The sequence below is a fragment of the Pyrgilauda ruficollis genome, unplaced genomic scaffold, assembly GCF_017590135.1.
Source record: "Pyrgilauda ruficollis isolate IOZ18807 unplaced genomic scaffold, ASM1759013v1 scaffold21, whole genome shotgun sequence".
NCBI lineage: Eukaryota > Metazoa > Chordata > Aves > Passeriformes > Passeridae > Pyrgilauda > Pyrgilauda ruficollis.
Genome location: NW_024520318.1, coordinates 7,790,748 through 7,811,668, shown reverse-complemented (window position 1 = coordinate 7,811,668; position 20,921 = coordinate 7,790,748). Strand labels below are relative to the sequence as shown.

Below are 20,921 nucleotides of genomic sequence, written 5' to 3'. Positions count from 1 at the left end.
AGCGTAATGTAACGTGATGAGCTTTAAGCTCCCTTCCAACCCAAAGGAAGAAGGCTCCCTTCTTCTGTGGCTTTGTGACTTGCACATCTCCAAAGCCTGAGGGAGCAGAATGGATCCTGACGGCTTCTTGATCCCCCCGCTCCGTGACCTCCTCTGCTTCAAGGAGGTTTGATGTCCGATGTGGGGATGTTGTGTTATCCGAGGATGCCCGTGCCCATCTCAAGCACCCTCACCTTTGCGTGTCGCTGTCCCACTACAACCCCGGATATCATTCCTGAAGGAGCACGCTCAGCTGAGTCCGTGCACCCATAGGGCCGACAACCCTTCAGCGACACGCATCATTTCACATCTAAATGAAATTCATTCCATCTGCCCTCTCGGCGCCGGTGCCACCCAGCCCCGCCCCCGACAGCCATTTCCGCGGCTCTCCCCGAGCGGGCCCCGCCGTGCCCGGCTCTCCTCTCCTCTCCGTGACGCGCTCCCTCCGCCCGCTCCCTCCCCCTGAGGGCTCTCCCCGCTCCCGCCCGCGCTCCCCAACATGGCGCTGGCGGCTGCCGAGCGGGGCCTCGGGGCGCTGCGCCGGCTGTGAGTGCGGGCGGGGGGCGGCGGGGCCGCGGCGGCCTGAGGAGCCGGGGGGAGCTGCGCACAGCGAGCTCGGAGCCCGCTGCCCGGGCAGGAGGGGAGCGAGCTCTGCGGGGCGTGAGGGGACACACGGGAAGGCCGGGCTGCTCTGTGGGAAGGAAGAGCAAATAAACCCTCCTGGGCCGTAGGGAATCGCTGTGGCGGGTGCCATGAAGCTGCCCCGGCCCCGGGGTCGGTCTGCAGCCTGCGCACAGGGAGGGTGTCCGTGACAGCTGTGCAGTCAGTGTTTGGGGCACGCACCGATTCCTCCTCTCATTGTTAAAATCGAGCTCTGCTTGTGTGGGGTCGGGGACGTCCCGTGTCTTTTTGTCCGATAACGCTTAAAGAATGCTGGACTTGATCCAGAATTCCTGCGTTGTTTTGCATACTAATTAAAACAGTTCCAGGAGTTTGCTTTCACAGCTCTATCCACTCACTTCACTGCCGTTATCTCATTTAGTTAGCATTAATCATCTAAGTTTAACTTTCCATTTCTAAAAGTCTCCATAGCTCGCTCTTGCTCTTTCACACTCATTTCTCTTGCACCTTTGCTCTACAAAAGCAGCTCCTGTTGCCTTTTTAAGCTTTTTTATTTTATGTTTGCTCATGTCTTCTTTCCCAAATACTTCCTGACTTGGCCTCTCTGTAAAAAATAAATACGAGTTATTGGCTGTTCTGTCCACCAAAAAGAGGGTTTTTTGCTTGTTTGTTTTAAAAAACCTCCATGGTTATTTCTGTTTGAATGCTACTAAAAAAGCACGGGAATAGTTTTTGTTGTGTCCAAGTGAAAGTACTTGGGGAGAGATCTGGTGAAGTTTGGGCAACTTCCCTTGCACCTGAATATGTTCTGTATCAATAGATGTGTCAGATGTTTCAGTGCTGTCCTTTTCTCACCTGAAAATAAAATCAGCTCAGTTGCCGCTTTTTCATACGCACTCGTAACACTTCTGTCCCTTTATAATTGCGCAGGCAATGGAACCAAGTACGAATATTTGTGAAATGGGCCTCAACGATAGGTATGAAATTTCACTTCTCTAGCTACTAGCTTAAATTGCTGTGCAGCATGAATGGTTTTAGAGTATTAGTTACTGAAAGACTGCAGGGTTTTTAAATAAATATATAGTGTCTTCACAGTTTTTGAAAACAGGAACCTGTAGCTAACCTAACAGAAATCATCTTTAATGTTTAAACAACATTTTGCATAATTTTATCTGTTATATTTAGGTACGTGGAAATTAATGAAAACTCTTTATTTTTTGTGATGTTTTCCTCTGAGTCCTTTTCTGATACAAATATTGCAAAGTCTGTGAGAATTGTTTTATAGGCATAATGGTATTTAAACAATATATGGAGGAGAGTAAAGGGGTTTAGCAAATTATTTAAACTCACTCTGTGGTCATGTTATCTAAAAAGTAATGTTTGAGAATTCAGAAATCTATTTTCATTTTATTTAGTTTTAAGCTGTTGAGTTCTTACTGAGAAGTCTCTGTCAGTGCTGGCCTTGCACTTCTATCAAGTTGTGGCTGCTGTCTTGACAGTTTATAGAAGTTTGTAAGTCACTGATTAAAAAACCAAACCAACAAAAGTTGATAGCTTGTTATTTGTCACTGTGTATCAAAGGGGAGCAGTGCTCTTCATATGTGAACCACTGCTGCTGTGAGGGACACAACACGGCTTTGATTGTTTCCTATGTTAGTCCAGAAGGTACACAGCACAACTATAAGCATCAGCTGTTATGTAGAAGTGGGATTTCTTTTAGGGTTAGGATATGTTTCTTGAATTCTAAAGAAGAAAAAAAAAATGGCTTAAGCGTATTTCTACATAAGGACTCTGAGTTAAAAATTCAAAGAGCAGCTTTGAAGTGCTTTTGGGTGAAGTATGCTTTTTCTATTATTGAAGAAATGCATAAACTTTATAAATAATGTAAAATAAAGCAGAATTTTAAAGTTGCTTTGTTTCCAGGAATGTTTTTGTGGCTTGGTTTCTTACTGTGCTTCATCCTTTCAAACAGGAGGTCACAGCATAGGGAAGATCCTTATTGCAAACCGAGGAGAAATCGCCTGCAGGGTGATGCGAACAGCCAAGAAAATGGGGGTGAAGTCTGTGGCAGTTTATAGTGAAGCAGACAGGAATTCCATGCACGTAGCAATGGTGAGGTATATTCATTTAACTTGGCTGATGTTCATTCATAACAGTATTTTTCATTGATAAGTTCCATGGGTGAAGCAGATTTGGGTGCTGATGCAAAGTTGATTTTCCCTTCTGTAGACCTACTGCCAGGTTTTCCTTGAATGGGTGGAAAGCTTGCCTGGTCTCTGTCTCAACACCTGACAGCTTTACAGAAAGTGCATTCAAGTTTGGCTCTCTGACTCTGGACAGCCAGGGGTTAGGGAATGGACTGTGATTCTGGGGAAAAAGTCAGAATGTTTTTCACCCAGTTGAGCCTCTCCATGAGGAAAGGCAGTGATTTAAACTGCAGTCAGATAAGTGATATAATTAGCTCAGAAGCTAATTTAAATTTGCTAGTAAACAATCTCTGTTGTATGTATTTTTTGTAAAACAGGCAGATGAAGCATATTGCATTGGTCCACCACCCTCACAGCAGAGTTACTTGGTCATGGAGAAAATACTGCAGGTGGCAAAGATCTCAGCAGCACAGGTAAGATCAGGGCCTTACATCTTCTGTTGCTTCCATGTCTTTAGTTCTTTATTTTTGCTCATCTTGCTTTTCCTTAATGATCTCTGAAGCTTCTGAGTTTTCTAAGCTAAACTGATACAAAAAACAGGCTGCTAACATTTTTTTGTTTTAGGCTATTCATCCGGGTTATGGTTTCCTCTCGGAAAACACAGAGTTTGCAGAGCTGTGTAAGCAGCAGGGAATCATCTTCATAGGTCCTCCTTCGTCTGCTATCAGAGATATGGGTATTAAAAGGTAGCTATTTCTGATTTGTTACTTGGTTATGCAGTTTACAGCTTGGCAAAGCTGATTTTGTTAACAAATGACCAGTTGCTCTGTAGTTGTTTTATTCTGTCAATTTGCATTGTATTTTTTACAGTTTTCTTCAAAGGAACAAACTCCAGGTTTATAGATTTGTTTAGAGACATAAACAGCCAAGAGTGTTCAGTTATTGGGATTTTAGTAATTAAATAAGTAATCATTCTACTTTTCCAGAATAGAAGCATTGCAGTGTAGTATAGGTAGAGGTTCAGCAGTCACATTGGATGGGTCAAAAGAGCAGTGGAAAAGAAGCACCAGATCATCAGGGTTGTTGTGGCTCATGTAGAATGATAAGTTTAGTTCATCACAGAGGATCTTATTCTTAGTACTTAGATTAAAGAAAGACTTTTAAGGTATGAAGTATAAATCAAGAATATGGAAATGAAATTATTACTGACACAGGAACTGTGCAGTCATAGTTAGAGAGAATTAACTTTATCACCTCATAATGTGAGAGTAAATTGCCTCAGTAATTTAACAAGCTTTGCATGCATTTTGGAAATTAGAGTTGTTATGCTTGAGTGTTTTATGCGTGGTGTGAATGTAGCCTGTGTAATTAAAAGTTTTGCCTTTGTACAACTTTAAATGTTGCAGGATACAGTGTTTTAATTTGAAAATGTTAAATTTTGGCATCTATAATGTGGAAAAGCCAGTCAAACTAAAGTGTAATCCTGCTAAGAGAAACAAAAATATTTGTTTGAAGTATGAACTGAATTACAATCCAATGCTGTGTAACTCACCTATGCAAGTAGTCTTGTTGAGGTCTACTGTGGAACTGTTTTCCTGGAGAGAATTAACATTGGGAACATTAGACAGGTTGGAGCTTAAAGTAAGAAAAAAATATTTTTATCATTCTAAATATAAAACTGTTCTGTCAAAGCACTTCCAAAGCTATAATGTCTGCTGCTGGCGTTCCTGTTGTTGAAGGTTATCATGGAGAAGATCAGTCTGATGAGTGTCTAAAGGAACATGCCAGGAGAATTGGATACCCAGTAATGATTAAAGCTGTCCGTGGGGGTGGAGGAAAGGTAAGGAACTCATCTGTTCATCATGTGCTGTAAAGTTACTGTGGCTCAGGATTTGTAACTCAATATTCTAAAAGAAAACAAAAACTGGAAAAGTACTTTGTGTTAAAATTTATTAATGGCCAATCTAGCACTATGAAATCTCATTTCCCTTGAAGTGTAGAAGTTAAGTAGCTGGAATAAACTGAAAGAGTTTTGTTTATTTCAGTGGATCTCCAGTAATTCACATAAGCAGAAAAAGTTATGCTATGGATTTGTGCAAAATGAGATGACTCTGTGATGGGTTCTGTGACTTCCTTTGCTAACAGTTTTAAATGTTGCATAAGAAATTATTAGAAACACCATTTTGTGTCTAGATATTTTTCAATGAGTGGTGAACTCCCAGTCTAAATGAGATTTTGCTCTGAAATAAATGTCTGTAAAATTACATATAAAAAATTTTAGTTATTTCCAAATAGCTAGATTTATTTTGTAAAAAAAAAAAAAAGTTTTTCTCTGCCAACCTTGGAAAATTTCTATAATATTTGAGGACAAAATTGAATTTTGTGCTCACTCATATCAATGGAATGATAATATCTATATTTTACACTTCTTATGGCACTTTCAATGGGACTTAGTAGGTTTATCTTACTAGAGGCTGATACACAATTCTGCTAAAGTTTATGAAAGAAAAAAAAATTGTTACTTTTAAGCTAATCTCTCACTCTGTGTGTGCAACAAGGTTTTTGTTGTGTGCTGTGTTTGAGATATTTAAATAAGCTTTTCTCTTGTATTTTAGGGTATGAGGATTGCTCATTCAGAAAAGGAGTTTCTGGACCAACTAGAATCAGCAAGGAGAGAAGCAAAGAAGTCTTTTAATGATGATGCAATGCTGATTGAGAAATTTGTAGATAATCCTAGGTGAGAAATAGATGTTTCAATATAAACACTGTAATGTTTATTCTACTTAAATAAACATAACTGGCTAAGTTGTAAGATTAAAATTGGTTTTGTATGTCTGATTTGCACTATGAAAGTTGTTAATTTGGTCAAAATTGTTTATAATTTATTGAATTTCTTGTAGTGGCTTTGTTTTGAATGACAGGAATTAAAATGCTGCGGCTTGGGAGATGTGGCAGTGAGATTTCTAAAATTGATTTACATCTAGGAAAAAAATCTCTCTATAACATTTAAACTATAGACCTTAGTCAAACTGTGATGGTGATTCTGCTGCCCTCAGGTGTCCCAAACCAGTTATTTAATCTTCCTCTACTTTGATATTTCAAACAGAAGTGAGAGTCTTTAGCTCATGCCTGGCCTATGAAACTGAACCAATTTATTTTTTATAAAAAATGTCTCTCAGAGGTCTGTTTGACACTCTTGTACTTTACATGTGTTCTTCCTTGAAGCTTCACTATAGGGAAAGCATTTATTCCAAAGAAATTGAGAGTCTGCTTGTGCTGTCAAGTGGACATGAGAAAAAAACTCATTGCTGTGGAATTCATTTTGCCAAGATCAGGGGATTGTCACAATGGTGATGTATTTTTATTTGTTTTATGCATAGAATAAAATTCTGCCACCTAATAGTTGTCCTTTCAAATGGTGTTTTGAAGTGAACAATGTTATTTCTGAGCCAGGACTGCTGCTGTCTCTTGTGAATTGCTGCACAGTAAATTATGAGGGAAATAATCATTATCAAATTAATAGTGAAGTGGTTTTACTTTTACTATAATAACTAAGAAGGAGGTAGCAGCCTTCAGATATGTGTCTTGCTTATCCTACAATCTATGAGATTTCACTGCAGTAGTTGGTATTAGGAATCCTCTTTCATTTAGAAGATTAAGTCTAAAACAGTAGAATCCTGCATAATATCAGCCTCACTTTACATTTTTGGCATTTTTTAAGGGCAGACACTTAAATTTATAAGAAATCCTATTAAAATTACAAGTTTAAAGTCTGTTTGGGGCATTAAAATACATTCAAACATTTATTTTTATGGAACAGGCATGTTGAAGTCCAGGTATTTGGTGACCAGCATGGCAATGCAGTGTATTTGTTTGAAAGAGACTGCAGTGTGCAAAGGAGGCATCAGAAAATCATTGAAGAGGCACCAGGGGTGAGCAGAAAATTGTTAATACAGTTTATGAACTGCCATGTTTTTATAGTAATTTCTATCTCCCATTGAATGTATGTAGTGGGTAATAATTTATTTGTAATTCTCAGACCTGTTTCAGTTTTGCTGCAGAATATGTTCTTATTGAAAAAACTACATTCTTTAGGAAAATGATTCTCAAAGAAGAATTATGTAGATTTCAAGTATAGTACAGATCAGGGTTTCACTGCAGTTGTTAAATACTGTTAAATATTCATGCATACCAGATTTAATATCGCCAAACTTAACAATAGTTTGTAATCTTTTTATTATCATTATTATTTACAGCCAGGAATTAGTCCAGAGGTTCGAAGGAGACTTGGAGAAGCTGCTGTCAAAGCAGCTAAAGCTGTGAATTACGTGGGGGCAGGTAAATCTGGGGAGGTGCAGCTTTTAACTTAATCAGACTTTAAGTCTCAGGTAAATGGCATCTGCTTGTTTTTGAGTATGACACACATCCCTCAAATTTTTGAGGTTTAAGCAAGTAATCATGTAGTTAATTCTGATGTAATTACAGATTTAAATTAGCATACCTGAGCTCAAGACCAGTGGCAGCTGAAGGATAGAAAGAAAAAAATTTCAGGGCTGATAATTTGGTCAACTCAACTGTTGTTGGAAAGTGAGCATTATGAATTAGTAACTTTGAGCTGAGCAAGGGGAAAATAATTTTTCTTTTAGCATACAAAAGGTAATACTTTATATGCAAACAGTAGTCTTTAAAAGAAAATCACAACTCACTTTAAAGTCCACACCTTTTCCCAGATGAAAAATAACCTCCTAAAATTATTTTAACTTTGTTTCCTCCCTGCTTTCTTTGGATATTTATTTTTTAAAAATTACATGCCCTATGAATATTCAGAATACTTTCAAACAGTCTTGATGCACTTTTTAAAGTGCTAATGAAATGCAGCTCTTACTGTAGAGAATGGCTATTAAGCAAAGGTTATGTAAATACACAAGGAAACAACCCTTTTGTTTTCAGATCTCAATTTTGTGACCCTTTTAGATTATTTCTGTAGAATCTAATGAAATTCAGTGTGTCTGATTTAGAAATAACAGTCTTGGCATAGCTGAATTCATTCTTGGGTGTCTTTTCCATAAATGGGCACCTAAGATGCTCTTATGTGAAATGTCCTTTTGTTGAATACTTCAGGAACAGTTGAATTTATTATGGACTCCCAACATAATTTTTACTTCATGGAGATGAATACCAGGCTGCAAGTAGAGCACCCAGTGACAGAGATGATCACTGGAACAGACTTGGTGGAATGGCAGCTCAGGGTGAGTGTTAATTGATTTTACATGAAGAGCTCCCCCTGAGTGCTGTGTGGCACGGCCTGTGAGAGGCCACGTGGGTTTCCAGATCCTCATCTCCTGCTCAGCTGTCAGGGTAGAGTTTCCTTTGCTCCACAGGAACATCTCACATTGCTGTGTTGGATGTAGAGCATTGTGTAGGTGCTCTGAATTTCAACCAGGCCTCTTCCAGCTGTGCAGAGAGAAAACATTTTTCAAGTGTATTTAGAGACATTACAGACAGTGTGGAAAGTGGGAGGGAGTGGGGTCCTGATCTTTCCTTTGCTATGTTGTAAGATTTCTAAAACTAATTGAAATGGATCTGTGGCCCAAAAATTATTCTTGCATTAGGCTATAGGAGGAAAAAATCTTCACAAAAATCTGTGTCTGGTGTTCTACCAGTATAGCCACATTCTGAAATAGATGTACTGTGGGTTGGACTGGAGCAGTGGATTTCCTCACACGCCCAATTTGCATAGATTATTCACACATTTGAGTGATCACAGGAAGTCTTGGGTATTAGGGAACTTGAAATAAACCCCAATTCCGTTTGTATAAATCCAAAAGTGAGGACAGCAGCTTAAGTAGTGTGAGATTAAGGGTGGGGAAGTGTAATCAGAAAGAAAATTAAAATGGCAATGCTGATGCGAAAAGAAGGAACATTTGTCTTCCTTATCTGGGCATGGAAATTGAGAATTGAATCCTGAGTTAGAATCAGGGATCAGACAACACTGGAAGAAAGAGATAAACAAGGTGGACAGGTTCAGTGATCTTGGCACTGTTTTGCTCCTTGTGCTTTTTAAAATGTGCTTCCTAGTTGTTCATATTCAGAAGGAATATAGTTAATATTTCATATATCATAATTCCAGAATACTGATCCTGCATTAAAGAAAAAAACTATTGTTTTCAGGTTGCAGCAGGAGAGAAAATTCCTCTAATGCAGGAAGAGATCCTGCTCCAGGGCCATGCATTTGAAGCTAGAATATATGCTGAAGACCCTAATAATAACTTCATGCCAGGAGCTGGGCCACTGTTGCACTTATCCACCCCCCCAGCAGATCGTTTCACCAGGATAGAGACTGGAGTCAGGCAAGGTAAAACTGAAGGCAGTGATGGAAGAAGAAATAATGAACATCAAGAACTTACCTTTGTAAGCATTTCCCTCTTTGGCCACAAAAAAGTTTGTCTAAAAGAGTGCTGTTGTAACGACAAATCCCTACAGAATTATTCTTCTGCTTTTCCGTGTACTTTTGATCAATCACTGGATATTTTATTTACCTCTTCTTTTCCTGTACCCAAATTAATGCCCACTGGATCACGGTAGTGATATTCTCCTCGCTATTTAGCAATCCTGAATTCTGATTGCAATAAAGGAAACTGAATTTGGGTAATGTTACCTCTACAAAAATTTATAAAAAGTCTGTGCTGAAATTGTCCTTAAAATTGAAATGCCAGGTCACATCATGTCCTCAAACAATTTTAATCTTGAGAGAAACGTGGCCATGAATTGTGCCTGTGTTGGATGCCACGTGGTGTCCAGTACTTAGCATTACCAACTTTCATAACTATGTGGTTGCATGTTAGAGCATTTTTGTTTTATTGCCCCGTTTCAGGTGATGAGGTTTCTGTGCATTATGACCCCATGATTGCAAAGCTGGTGGTTTGGGCTGAGGACCGGCAGGCAGCGCTCAGAAAGCTGCGCTACAGTTTGCACCAGTACAATGTAAGTGGGAGGAACCCAGTGTGACACCACAGCTTGAGCCATCAAAGCATGCAGGAAACACTGCAGTGAAACAAAAGTGCATTCCAAAAGGGAGCCTGCATTGCTACTGCCATTTCAAATTCATTAGTTGTTTGGAAAAGTTGTATTTTTTCCTAATTTGCAAACTGTTTTCATTGGTGGAGTGAGTGAAAATAAGTGTGAAGCCCAGTTTTACACATAGATTTTTAAGGTTGTGGTATCTTCAGTTTGAATATTTACCTGGGACTTTGTAGAAGGGTAAGGCTAAACAACATTTTTAATTGTAGTGTGAGCTTTCTCCTACTTAAAGGGTTTCTTAAGTGGAATTTGTGTCAGACAATATTTGCTTGTAGTTTTTAATTTGTAAAAAGAGCTAAGTTTTTAGACTGTACATGTGGTAAAGAAAAATGCTGTCAGCTCTTTTTAAGAAACATTCAATTTTTCCCCTATGAAAACTACAAGTATTATAACGGTTTTCAAAAGTGGAATTCAGAAGGTTTGGCTTGAGGTGAGACTGAATATTACTTGTGCAGAACTAATAAAGAATTTACACTTTTAAAGAATGTACACTTTTAAATCAACAATATGAACTGAGGTAGTGGAAGTGTTGGGCCCCTTATTGTTTTAGCTAAAAATGAAATTTACTGCAAGAGAAAGAGATAAAAGAATTCTCTCGCCTTTTCCAGAATTTTCTGAGCAGTTCTGTCAGTAAATGTTGACAGCATAACATAATTACCATTTTTACTGATTTCTCTAAAATAATGGTGTTGATTCATTAGATATTTTGCACTGCAGGAAATGGATAGTATCTAGTAAACTTATAGAAGCCCCTGTTCCTCCTTTTTACTATTAAAAGATCAAATATGGGATACTGGAATTGTTGTAACTCATTTTTAATAAGAAGCACTTGTCAAATTAGGAATGCTCTTTTAAATACTCAGAGCACAATTTTCCAAAAGTAGAGTTTTTTCCTGAAATTACCTCCTGTTAGTGTTTCTGGGAAACTTTGCTCAATTTCACAGTGGACAAAGGCAACATTTAGAAAACAGAGTGCTTTTGAGAAAGCAGCTTTTGGGTTTTTGGGTTTTGTTTTGGCTTTTTGTCTTTTTACAGTCAGTGGTTTTATTGATAATAAAACAGACCAGTTGAGTGAATTACATTTTATGATAAACTTTGTGAGCAGAAAGCTGTGTATTCCTAAGTCAGTTTGGCAATATGCTTCTGTTCTGTTTCTTTACAGATTGTAGGATTAAGCACTAATATTGATTTCTTACTGAGCCTGTCAGGACATCCACAGTTTGAGGCTGGAAATGTGCACACTAATTTCATTCCTCAACACCATGATGAACTATTTCCAGCCAAAAAGGCAACTCCACATGAAGTTATGTGTCAGGCAGCTCTGGGGCTCATACTGAAAGAGAGGATGCTAACAGATGCTTTCAGAGATCAGTCAGATGGTAAGGATCATTGTTTTATATTGTTTCATTTTATGAGTTCACGTGCAGTTACTTAATTTGGATGTTCTTTCTTTGCCCTACTTTGTGCCTGCTCAGGGTTCTGCATTCTGGCATCTCCCAAATATTTACATACAGGGCAGACTATAACTTTTGTTAAGGATCAGATAGGGAATATGTCACCGCTGTGATGTCCAGAGCACTTCCCAAAGCCCTTCGGACAAGCACAGTCTGAAAGACCTTGGGATTCATGGTCAGTGGCACTGTGAGCTCTTTGCTCTTGATAAGCACAAGCAGTGACCTTCTGCCTCTGTTACTCCTACAAGGTCTTCAGACAAAATTACCTCTGCTCTGAATGGGAGAGGCAGTGGGGGTATAATGGAACCTTCACCTAAAGGTTAATCAGGACCTGCTGTGGTGTAGTTGAATTCTGATGCTCTCTAGTCCTGTTCAGGGATGTGTTCGTGGAAAACAGGCAGTGCCCTTCCTAGTGTCATGTTGTCTGTAGGTCACACAGCATCAATTTATTCAGTGTTGGAGATCAAGGAATTGTCACTCCCTCTGACTACAGTAGTTCCCCAGTCTTTTCTGTGCAATATAAATACATAAATGTGAAGGTAGTAAGAGCAGGACCATGATTTTAAGGCTTAAGTTCTAAGTGTTGTGTTTTGCTGAAGTAGAATGAAAAATAACTTATCTGTGTATTTTGTGTTTTAGATAAATTCTCACCATTTGCATCCAGCACTGGCAGAAGAATAAATATATGTTACACTAGAAAACTGTCTCTACTGGATGGGGAAAACAGTAAGTTCATAAAGTGTGTGGAGGGAAGGGAAGGGAGGTACTTGATGTATGAAGTTATTTTAACTGGTGCTTGAAAATTCAGGCTAAGATACAGCATAGAATCAGCATGAGTTTTATGCAGTGTAAGCTGGGAATTCACAGAATTGCATGTTTAATCCACACTGTTAGATCCTGAGGACATGCAAACCAAATTGAAATGACTACTAATTCATAGTCATCATTTAAATAAATGAGGTTGAGATTTTAAAAAGAGTTCCATTTACTTTTTTTAAACTTCTTTTTGTTGTGAAAAGGGTACTTCCTCCCCTCACAAACTTGTTTTCGGTCCAGATAATACACATTTTAGATACATGATTTCAGATGTTCATCTTTGAAAGAAAAATTGTCTGGAATTCAGTAGGCATTCTGCAGTGTGTAGTAAGCTAATCTGAAAATACTTGTTCTTATCTTAGTGTTGGTAGGCCTCATTTTTATCAAGAAAGCCTTGATAGAGTTTATATGTCATCATTCTCTAGATATTCCAATTGAATCTACTCATACATGCATGTTTTGTTTTATTGAACAGTTGTGGATGTAGCTGTAAGTTACAATCAAGATGGGTCATACAAAATGCAGGTACAAGTACAATTTTTTCAGATACTTCATTAGATAAAAGAATCCATTTCTTGTAGATTTCTCTTAGTGTTAATTGTTACTGAAATTGCTTGGTGATTACAGATGCAGGATTCTATTTTTAGTGTGCTTGTATCCATTGCTATATACTGTTACTTTGACCTGAAATCATCTATGCTAGATGCTGGATTGGCATGGAAGAACTATTAAAATATTTCTGACAAGGCTAAGAGAAGTGTTTGTATTTTCAGTATTTAAAGGTCTTACTCTTTATTTTCCTTGTTAAACTTACCTGTTGAAAACATGGGAAGTTAGATTTAAATCTGCATTTAAAATTTTCCACAGGACTCCTGCTCTATTCTGTGCATGAGAATGGATCTCCTGTGGGATAAATAAAAGCTTTCTAGACCATTATCTGCAAGATAACATTTTATTTTGAAGATGGAAATTGGAGAGTGATTACCAAATGAGCTGAGGAATCTTCTGGTTAGATAATTGTATGATACCCCCTAGAATTGGCCTCTTTGTCCATGCTATAGAGCTCCTATAGTAAACAGCTCAAGATGCCTTAGTTGTAGATAATTTTGTGTGTGCACATGTGAGAGTCTCCACTTGTTGGCTTAAGGGGGTTGTGTTTGGCTGAGTGTTCAATATTCCTTCTTGCATCCCCTGTAGTTGATGTCTTATTCTCTCAGATTTGGCACCCAGAATGGATAAACACTCAAGAATGCAATCTCTGTTTCTTGTTTTAATAGTCAGAATAGGGGAATTGAGAGAATAAGTATTTATGAACTGCTTAGACTGTATAGAAATGGGTGTACTAGAAAAATAGGGATAAAATTATTGTGCTTTCAAGGGTATATCATGATAACTCAAACCTTTACTGATATGAAGATTGAGATAACCCACATCCCCCTGTAATACCTGGGTTTTTTGAGTATATTGATTATCTGTGTAATGTCTGACAGTTTTTACACCTGAGCCTTATCTGAGAAGTCACATCAGCAACGATGAAAAGAGGCTGGAAGGGATGTAGGGACCATTTCTGGGGGGAAGTGTAACTGGGGAGAATGTAGACTCCTAGGGAAGAAGGAAGAATTGGGGTTGACAAGGTAATGGAGAGTAGCTGGAGATAAGAGATGTGAAGGCATATTTGGGGGCTTATTATGAGGAGGACAGCTCCCCTGGAGTGCTGCAGAACCTGTCCTGAGGCAAAGCCACCAGAGCAGGTGGCTGGGCCTAGAACTGGCAGGCACTCAGTGCTCAAGCCAACAATTCTCTGCTCAGGAATCAGTGTCAGATCAACAGGATCCTTTCAATGCATGTTTTCAGTGGAAGAATAATTTGGAACTATGTAAGTGAAGACTTGAGTTTTATTTCTACTTGTACCATCCTGAAAGACCAGCAAGTCTCTGATTCTGTGCTCAGTGATGTCAGACTTGGAAGTAAACATATGAGTGAAGTATAATGTATTTACCTTTGTGTGTTCTTACAGTCTTTGTGTGCTGCAGTTGTAGTACAGGTGCAGCTTCCACTGAAGGAACAGGTGGGAAGGGATAGTCATAAATAAATGACCTTTCTGTTTGGTCTTTCTTTTGCAGTTTTGGTGTCTCATTGGCACTGTTTCCATTACTGCTCTGGTCCTTTGTAGGTTTACCGAATATGTTGTAGTTCTCGTCCTACAAGCTTCCAAGACAGAGGAAGTCACCTCTCTTTTGGAAAACTTTGTGGAATATGTCAGCTGAATACTATGAATCCTCAGTTTGAAGAAAGTCAAGATGCTAGGACAAGTTAAAAATACTGGATTTTAATAACGTCACTAAACTCAATATTCTGTTTTGTTTTTTTTTTTCTTAAGAAATATTGTCCTGAATGAATATATTAGATAATTTGCTGAGCTGCTTTTCTTGGATACACAACAGTCTTTTAACTCAAAAATAAAGGATACATAAGGTTTAAATTTTTTTTTTCAATTCCAGAGTTGCCTGTGCAGAATCACAGGTTATGAGGGTACAAATACAATCTTTTGATTTGTTGCTAATGAAGGGTTAACCTTTGTCCTTACAAAAGCATTTAACTTTCAGATTCAAGATAAAACGTTCCTGATTTCTGGAGAGATTTTGAAAGAAGGTGATTCACTTTACTTGAGGTCTTCAGTAAATGGAACAGTGTCTAAGTCCAAGTTGGTCATTTTGGACAACACCATATATCTGTTCTTCCCGGTAACTTTCCTTTCTTTACTATCACAAATTTAAAATTTTGGATTTTTATCCATATAAATGAACAGTATAAATTGCAGTAGAATGTGAAAGAACTTTGACCTATCAAGTTTTGATACCTGTTGGATTATTGTTCTAATTAGAAATTCATTGCTAATGGTGAGTGAGAAAAAGAACTGCTTTTAGAAAGTTAAAATACATTTGGTGAGTCAGGTTTGGAAATGATGGTTTCGGAGGCAGGGGAACACAAAATATTAAATTTGTTAGGTATTGAAGTTTGTCACAGGACAGTAGCAAGTACTTCAAACTGACACATATTTGAGAGGTCTTGTAACTGGTGTTTTAATTTCAGTTATAATTTTAAAATTATATTACAAGAAATAAATCAATACTCGTCTCAGGAAGGATAACTTCAACTAATATTAAAATATGCAATTATGAGTTACCATGGCATTATATGCATTGCATATATGCAAATGACATTTGAAAGAAGAGGTACCCTAACTTGCATTATTAGGTTGTAATTTTTTATTTACAGTTGAAACATTGCAAGGCCTTAAAGTAACTCAATGTAATCTAAATAAATAAATTGTTATTTATTAGTTTCAGTAATTAACCTCTAGCTCTGAGCCCCTTAAGACTTTCAGCAGAATGCAGCAAAAACTTTGTTGCTCCAGTGATGAGGACACAATAACGCCATGCTGGAATGGCAAAGCTCAGTTGTCCTGTGGTATCAGACAGGGGGTCTGGGGTGAGTGATAGAGAAGAAATCCCAGGACTTTAGGGCATGGGAAGGATGTGGGGGGTAATGAGTCTTTGAGAGACTCTGGGAGGCATCTCTGAGAGGACTTAAGGGATCTTGAGTAACAGTGAGAATTTTTGACTAAATTTAGCACTGAATTAATTTGATTGTAAATGGTGAAGCACTCCTTGGCAGTGGCTGGCAATGGAGATGCCAGCGTGTCTCCTGCTTGTTGCAGCCACCTGCCTGCCCCTGTGCAAACAGCATTTATGCATTTTCCAAAACCTTCTGCACTGCTGATGCATGAACAGGGAAGGTACAAATAGGGGGTTTGTACAAAGATCCACATGGACCTGCTTTGTCACAGGGGTTGTTCCTTCCTTGCTGGGCCTTCCAGCTGCATGTGTGACTTCCTAGGCCTCAGACACAGGCAAAGCAGTGACCATCACAGTCCTAGTGCAGCTCTGACTCCAGGGTCTGCCACCCTCAGAGCTGAGTGCTTTGCCTAAGGCTGGATCTCTTTCCCTCTGTCAGCCCATCTACTGGTGATTTCATGTATTTACTCACCTGTTTATTTCATGTATTTACTCACCTGTCCTGGATTTTCTTTTTGTAGGAAGGCAGTGCTCAGATTGGCCTCCCTGTGCCCAAATACTTGTCTGCAGTGAGTTCAGGGGCAGAGCAGAGTGGAGCTGTGGCACCCATGACAGGCACAGTAGAAAAGGTAATTATAACAACATGGGTGGGACCTGAATTCTCCAGTATATTCAAATTTACTTTTTTTGTAGTACTATTAGTAGTATGTAGTAGTATGTAGTACTATTAGTAGTATGTAGTACTATTTCTGCAGTACAGAAATAGTGCTTCTGTACTGCCAGGAAAGATCTGGGGCCAGAAATGTCAATGCTGTGTGACTTCTGATTGGAAGAAGCTTTGTTTACTCTGAGTTTTCAGCAGCCACCCATGGCTTTTTAAGGCTTCCATTCTTTCTTTAGAGCTCTGGAAGATCTGAACTAATGCTACTGCTTAACTAAATTTTTCTTCATCTTAATTACTTCCCAAGTCAAAGCTCTCTGAAGTGTTATGGGCCATTTGATTAATTTCATCTAACAAAAGAGTGAGGTGCACTTGCAAAAGAAGAAATACTCAGAAACGCCTCTTTTGTTAAGCTGTGAATTGATTTAATTTTCTTTAGCTCAGCGAGTCTTCTTCATTCTCTGTACAGTGACAAAGTTTCAACAGAACGAGACTTTCTGGAGAGTTTAGTGGTTGAAAGATTCAACCACTAATAAAAAAGCATAAAGGACAGTCCATGGAACGTGGATCTCTGACATCCTGAATGAACACTCCAAATCAGAGTAATTGTTGAAAATGAGGTGGCTCCTGCCATCTTCTTTCTGGATGTTGTTTTAAAGACTTTAGGGACTGGCTCCAGGAAGAGGTTCTGACATTTCTCAAAATAGAACTGCTGAAGCCCAGAAAGGGTAGACTATACATCATCTCTTCTAGTGTTTCTTCTTTGATAGGTAAATGGCTTCCTGGTCATCCTGTCATCTGGTACTGACCTTCTTTCTGTAGGCTCTGCCTTCCCTTGAGGAGATCTGTCTAGAGCTATTCCATATCTAGAGAACTCAGATACCCAGACAAACAAAAATAAATAATATGAGGCTGTTTTGCAAAACCTCTCTCGCTCTGTGCATTGTGTTAGTCAAGATCCAGCTGATTTTGAATTGTACAGGAATCAATTATTTCCCCCCTCCCCCCCCAATTTTCTCCTGAATTGCAGGTGTTTGTGAAGGCAGGGGATAAAGTTCAGATTGGAGACCCTCTAATGGTTATGATAGCTATGAAAATGGAGGTAAGTGACATGTAAAGGTTTTAATTATTGAGAAAATAAAAATCTGCTCAAAATTTAATTATTTTTGGTTGCATTATTGAAGTTCAGTGTGGAGTGCAGCTTGCAGCTGTCAGTATCACTTCATCTGCTGTAACATCAGTGTTGTGTCTGACTAGATTTCAGAGGATTATATTTGCTGTTACTTTACTAACAAATGATGATTATATAATCCATGGTATTCTGCAGCTGTTTTAACATGCATTTGAGTGATGGTGTCAGGCCTTCTGTCCCATCCTCTCCTTTGACTTTCCTAGCACAAAACTGTCTTGCTGTGTCTGTTGCTCCCCAGTTGTGATCCAGGCACATGGATGTCTGCTGTTACTTCAAGCAGAGATTTAGCTAATGGGGACTTTGCAAATATGCACAGGATTCTTCTTGTGTATAATATTTTATTATTATTATTAATAATAATAATATTTACATAAAGTTTTATCAAAAGCACACTAAAGATTCTGTGTAGTTATCCACACAGCATTCAGAGGACTGGCATTTTGGCCATTTTACCTTGTCACAGTGCTTGACTGTGGCTCAGATTGCTTGAATTACAGTTTCTGTAGCCTGAACTGGTTTGGTTTGACTATTTGTTTAAAATCTCAGTTTGTGGCAGCAGAACTAACACTGTTGAGAAAATCTGCCTTTCTCTTATCATGTTCTTTTTTTTAATTACACTCGAATTCTATTAAATAAAACTGTGTGCACTAAAAAAAAACCTACACACAAACTTCTTTGCAGTTGGATGCTAAATGTGTTTGTGCCTCTTCAGATGATATCCAGACTGACATTATCTGAGTTTTTATAGTGCTATTGAAATATAAAATGTGAAATTTAAAAAGCAAGTTATTATTTAGAGTCCTTAGATGTAAGGATTTAATAGCTGATCTTACATATTTTAATGCTGGACTAACCCCATGTAGAAAACTACCAAGAGGCAAAGCTACAAAATCAAACTAACGTGGTACAATGACAAGCAGACCTCTTGGGGCTTGGTGTGTAAGCATGCTGTTCCTTTACTGGCATTGGTAGCTGTGTTTGTGTTTAATCTGCATTTTGCCAAATATCTGTCCACTAAAGACCCCTCCTGGCCAAAAAACAGAAATATCTTCAGTAAATCTGCAGATTTCTCTTAAGGGAACAAATCTGCTCTCTGATTAACATTTTGGATTAATGCTGTGTTATTTCTGTTTGGTATTTATTACAACAGCAGAAAGTACTAGTGAGGTAAAATAAGTCAGCTGTTCATACTGATGATCATTCACATGATGATGATAATTCATATAAATGTATTATATAGCATTTTTCTCCCCAGTATACTTGCCAAATATTTGTGAGAAAATGAAACTCAAAAATGGACTAGGAATGTTTCAAAGAAGGTTTAAAATAAAACATGTCAGAGGAAGGAATTAAGTGTTCAGGTGAAATTGGACCAAGCAGTAATGCTGGCATTTGCTGGAGAGGGAGGGAGGGGAGGGAAACCCCCGAGTTGTCTGTGTTCACTCTGGCTGTGTTTCTGTGCAGCACACCATAAGGGCTCCCAAGGCAGGAGTGATTAAAAAGGTCAATTTCCAAGAAGGTGCCCAGGCTAACAGACATGCTCCACTTGTTGAATTCGTGGATGAAGAAGCAGAGTCAAAATAAAATTCAAGGAAAGTGCATTTTATTTTTTCTACTTTGCTGATTTTCTCCCAGAAGATTTCTTCATATTTTCAGCAGACTTGAGACTGTTTTGTATGAATGGGAGATTGGTTTCCTCTGCACTTCCTGCATAGTTTGACTGTAAATTATGCTGAATTCACTGAAATTTGGGTATCACTATACTGTAATTGTATTTATAACTTGTGGATCTATGTGATTGTTGTCCAGTGGTTGTTTGCCTGATGAAAGGACTGGAAGAAGGTGTGAAACTCTGAAAGGTTCAGAGAGGTTTAGTAAGGACTATAAGGTACAAACTGGTTGGGTTCTTCTGCCTACTTATTCACAGCTGCCTTTTTTCCCTTAAATATGCGAGAATTGATTTGAAGGAAATCTGAAAGACAGTTTTTCTATTTTCTGGCAAAATTCCTGTTTGTGGCTTATGTCTTTGCCTTAATAGGGAATTTAGGATTGTTCCTTAGCCCAGAATGCCTCTCAGTCATTTCTGGTGCATCTGTTTTTCCTGTTTACCTCAATGAGTTGTGAAAATTTGCATTTCAAAAATTATTTTAATATACCTCAAAATATGTGATACAAAGCATTTTTCAAATCCATTTGCTACACTAATCAAAGTGAAAATGTAACTGCTTTCCAAAAATACCATTTGAACTTTAAACATGAAGTAGTAACAGAGAAATATAAGCTTATTTAATACTTAGTGTGCCAAAATACAATACTGACTTCAAAATCTTCATTACTGTTACCATATTGTTCATGTTCTAAAGTATTTCTTACTGGCTGAAATGAAGTACACCACAGTCTTTATAACAACATGAAATGTTACTAAGAATAATAGATTTTTTTCTGTATCTTCAGGGTTTCAGAAGGGAAAGTTGGTAGGTTTTTGGATGTGCAAAGAAAAAGAATTCTCATACTAAGCATACTGAAAATTTGCCATAAATTTAACATATTTAACCAGCAGCTTAGAGAAACAAGGGAAAGAAAAAAATGTTTTAATTGTTGCAAACTTTGAAAGTCTTTTCATCTTTCAGTTAATGTGAAGTTCTGTTATCATGTGAAGTTTTGATATGCTAATTTAATTAAATAATCTGTTCTATACTGCAGAAAGGAACAATCAGATGCTGCAGTGATCCCAAGCCTGTAGTTAAAGCTGTGCAAATGGACCCTTACCTGAAATCTCATTTCTGAATCAATATACAGTATCATGGGGAATTCTCTGATCTGCTTTTATAATTGTGCAGCCTTGTCTGCAATGCAGAAAAAAAAGTGGTGAAAAAGCAATGACTCTGGATGATCAGTGTATTAAAAGGATATTTTAATACTTTACAATTTTCCTTCCAATCCTGTGGTCATCTAGCAAATAATTAAATTCCAGTGATCATCTTGTAGAATATTGCCACTATTATTTTTATTTACTGCCAAATAAAAATTAAGCGTAACTTGGAATGTTTTGATTTTTCTCCATTTTGTTCTTTGCTTGGTTGCTTCTGTTCATGCACTGGATTAGAGGGTTTGAGCAGCTGTTTCTGTATCATCTGATGATGATGAGCACAATCTGCAGATCACATTTAGGAAGCAGTAATCCAGACACTCGTGATGGGTTTCACTGCAGGTAAGGTTAGGCACTTGTTTTATCCAGCATTGAATCCTCACACAGAAACATGAGCTCAGCCCTGAAGACACTCAGCAGCTTGGCATTTATTTTTTTCTCTCTCTGTGACACGGCTGTTTCTA

General features: G+C 38.2%; 1 protein-coding gene across 1 annotated transcript; it reads left to right on the top strand.

Annotated features, from left to right (window-relative positions):
- Positions 1-440: 440 nt before the first annotated feature.
- MCCC1 (methylcrotonyl-CoA carboxylase subunit 1) lies at positions 441-20,633 on the top strand. Its single transcript, XM_041467841.1, has 19 exons — positions 441-585; positions 1,591-1,637; positions 2,633-2,772; positions 3,185-3,280; positions 3,432-3,553; positions 4,500-4,647; positions 5,423-5,544; positions 6,628-6,739; positions 7,064-7,145; positions 7,929-8,056; positions 8,979-9,162; positions 9,682-9,791; positions 11,050-11,266; positions 11,981-12,067; positions 12,633-12,682; positions 14,764-14,901; positions 16,257-16,364; positions 17,427-17,498; positions 19,053-20,633. The coding sequence occupies exons 1-19, from the start codon at positions 539-541 to the stop codon at positions 19,170-19,172; spliced, it is 2,130 nt and encodes a 709-aa protein (XP_041323775.1). The 5' UTR covers positions 441-538; the 3' UTR covers positions 19,173-20,633.
- The last annotated feature ends 288 nt before the right edge of the window (positions 20,634-20,921 follow it).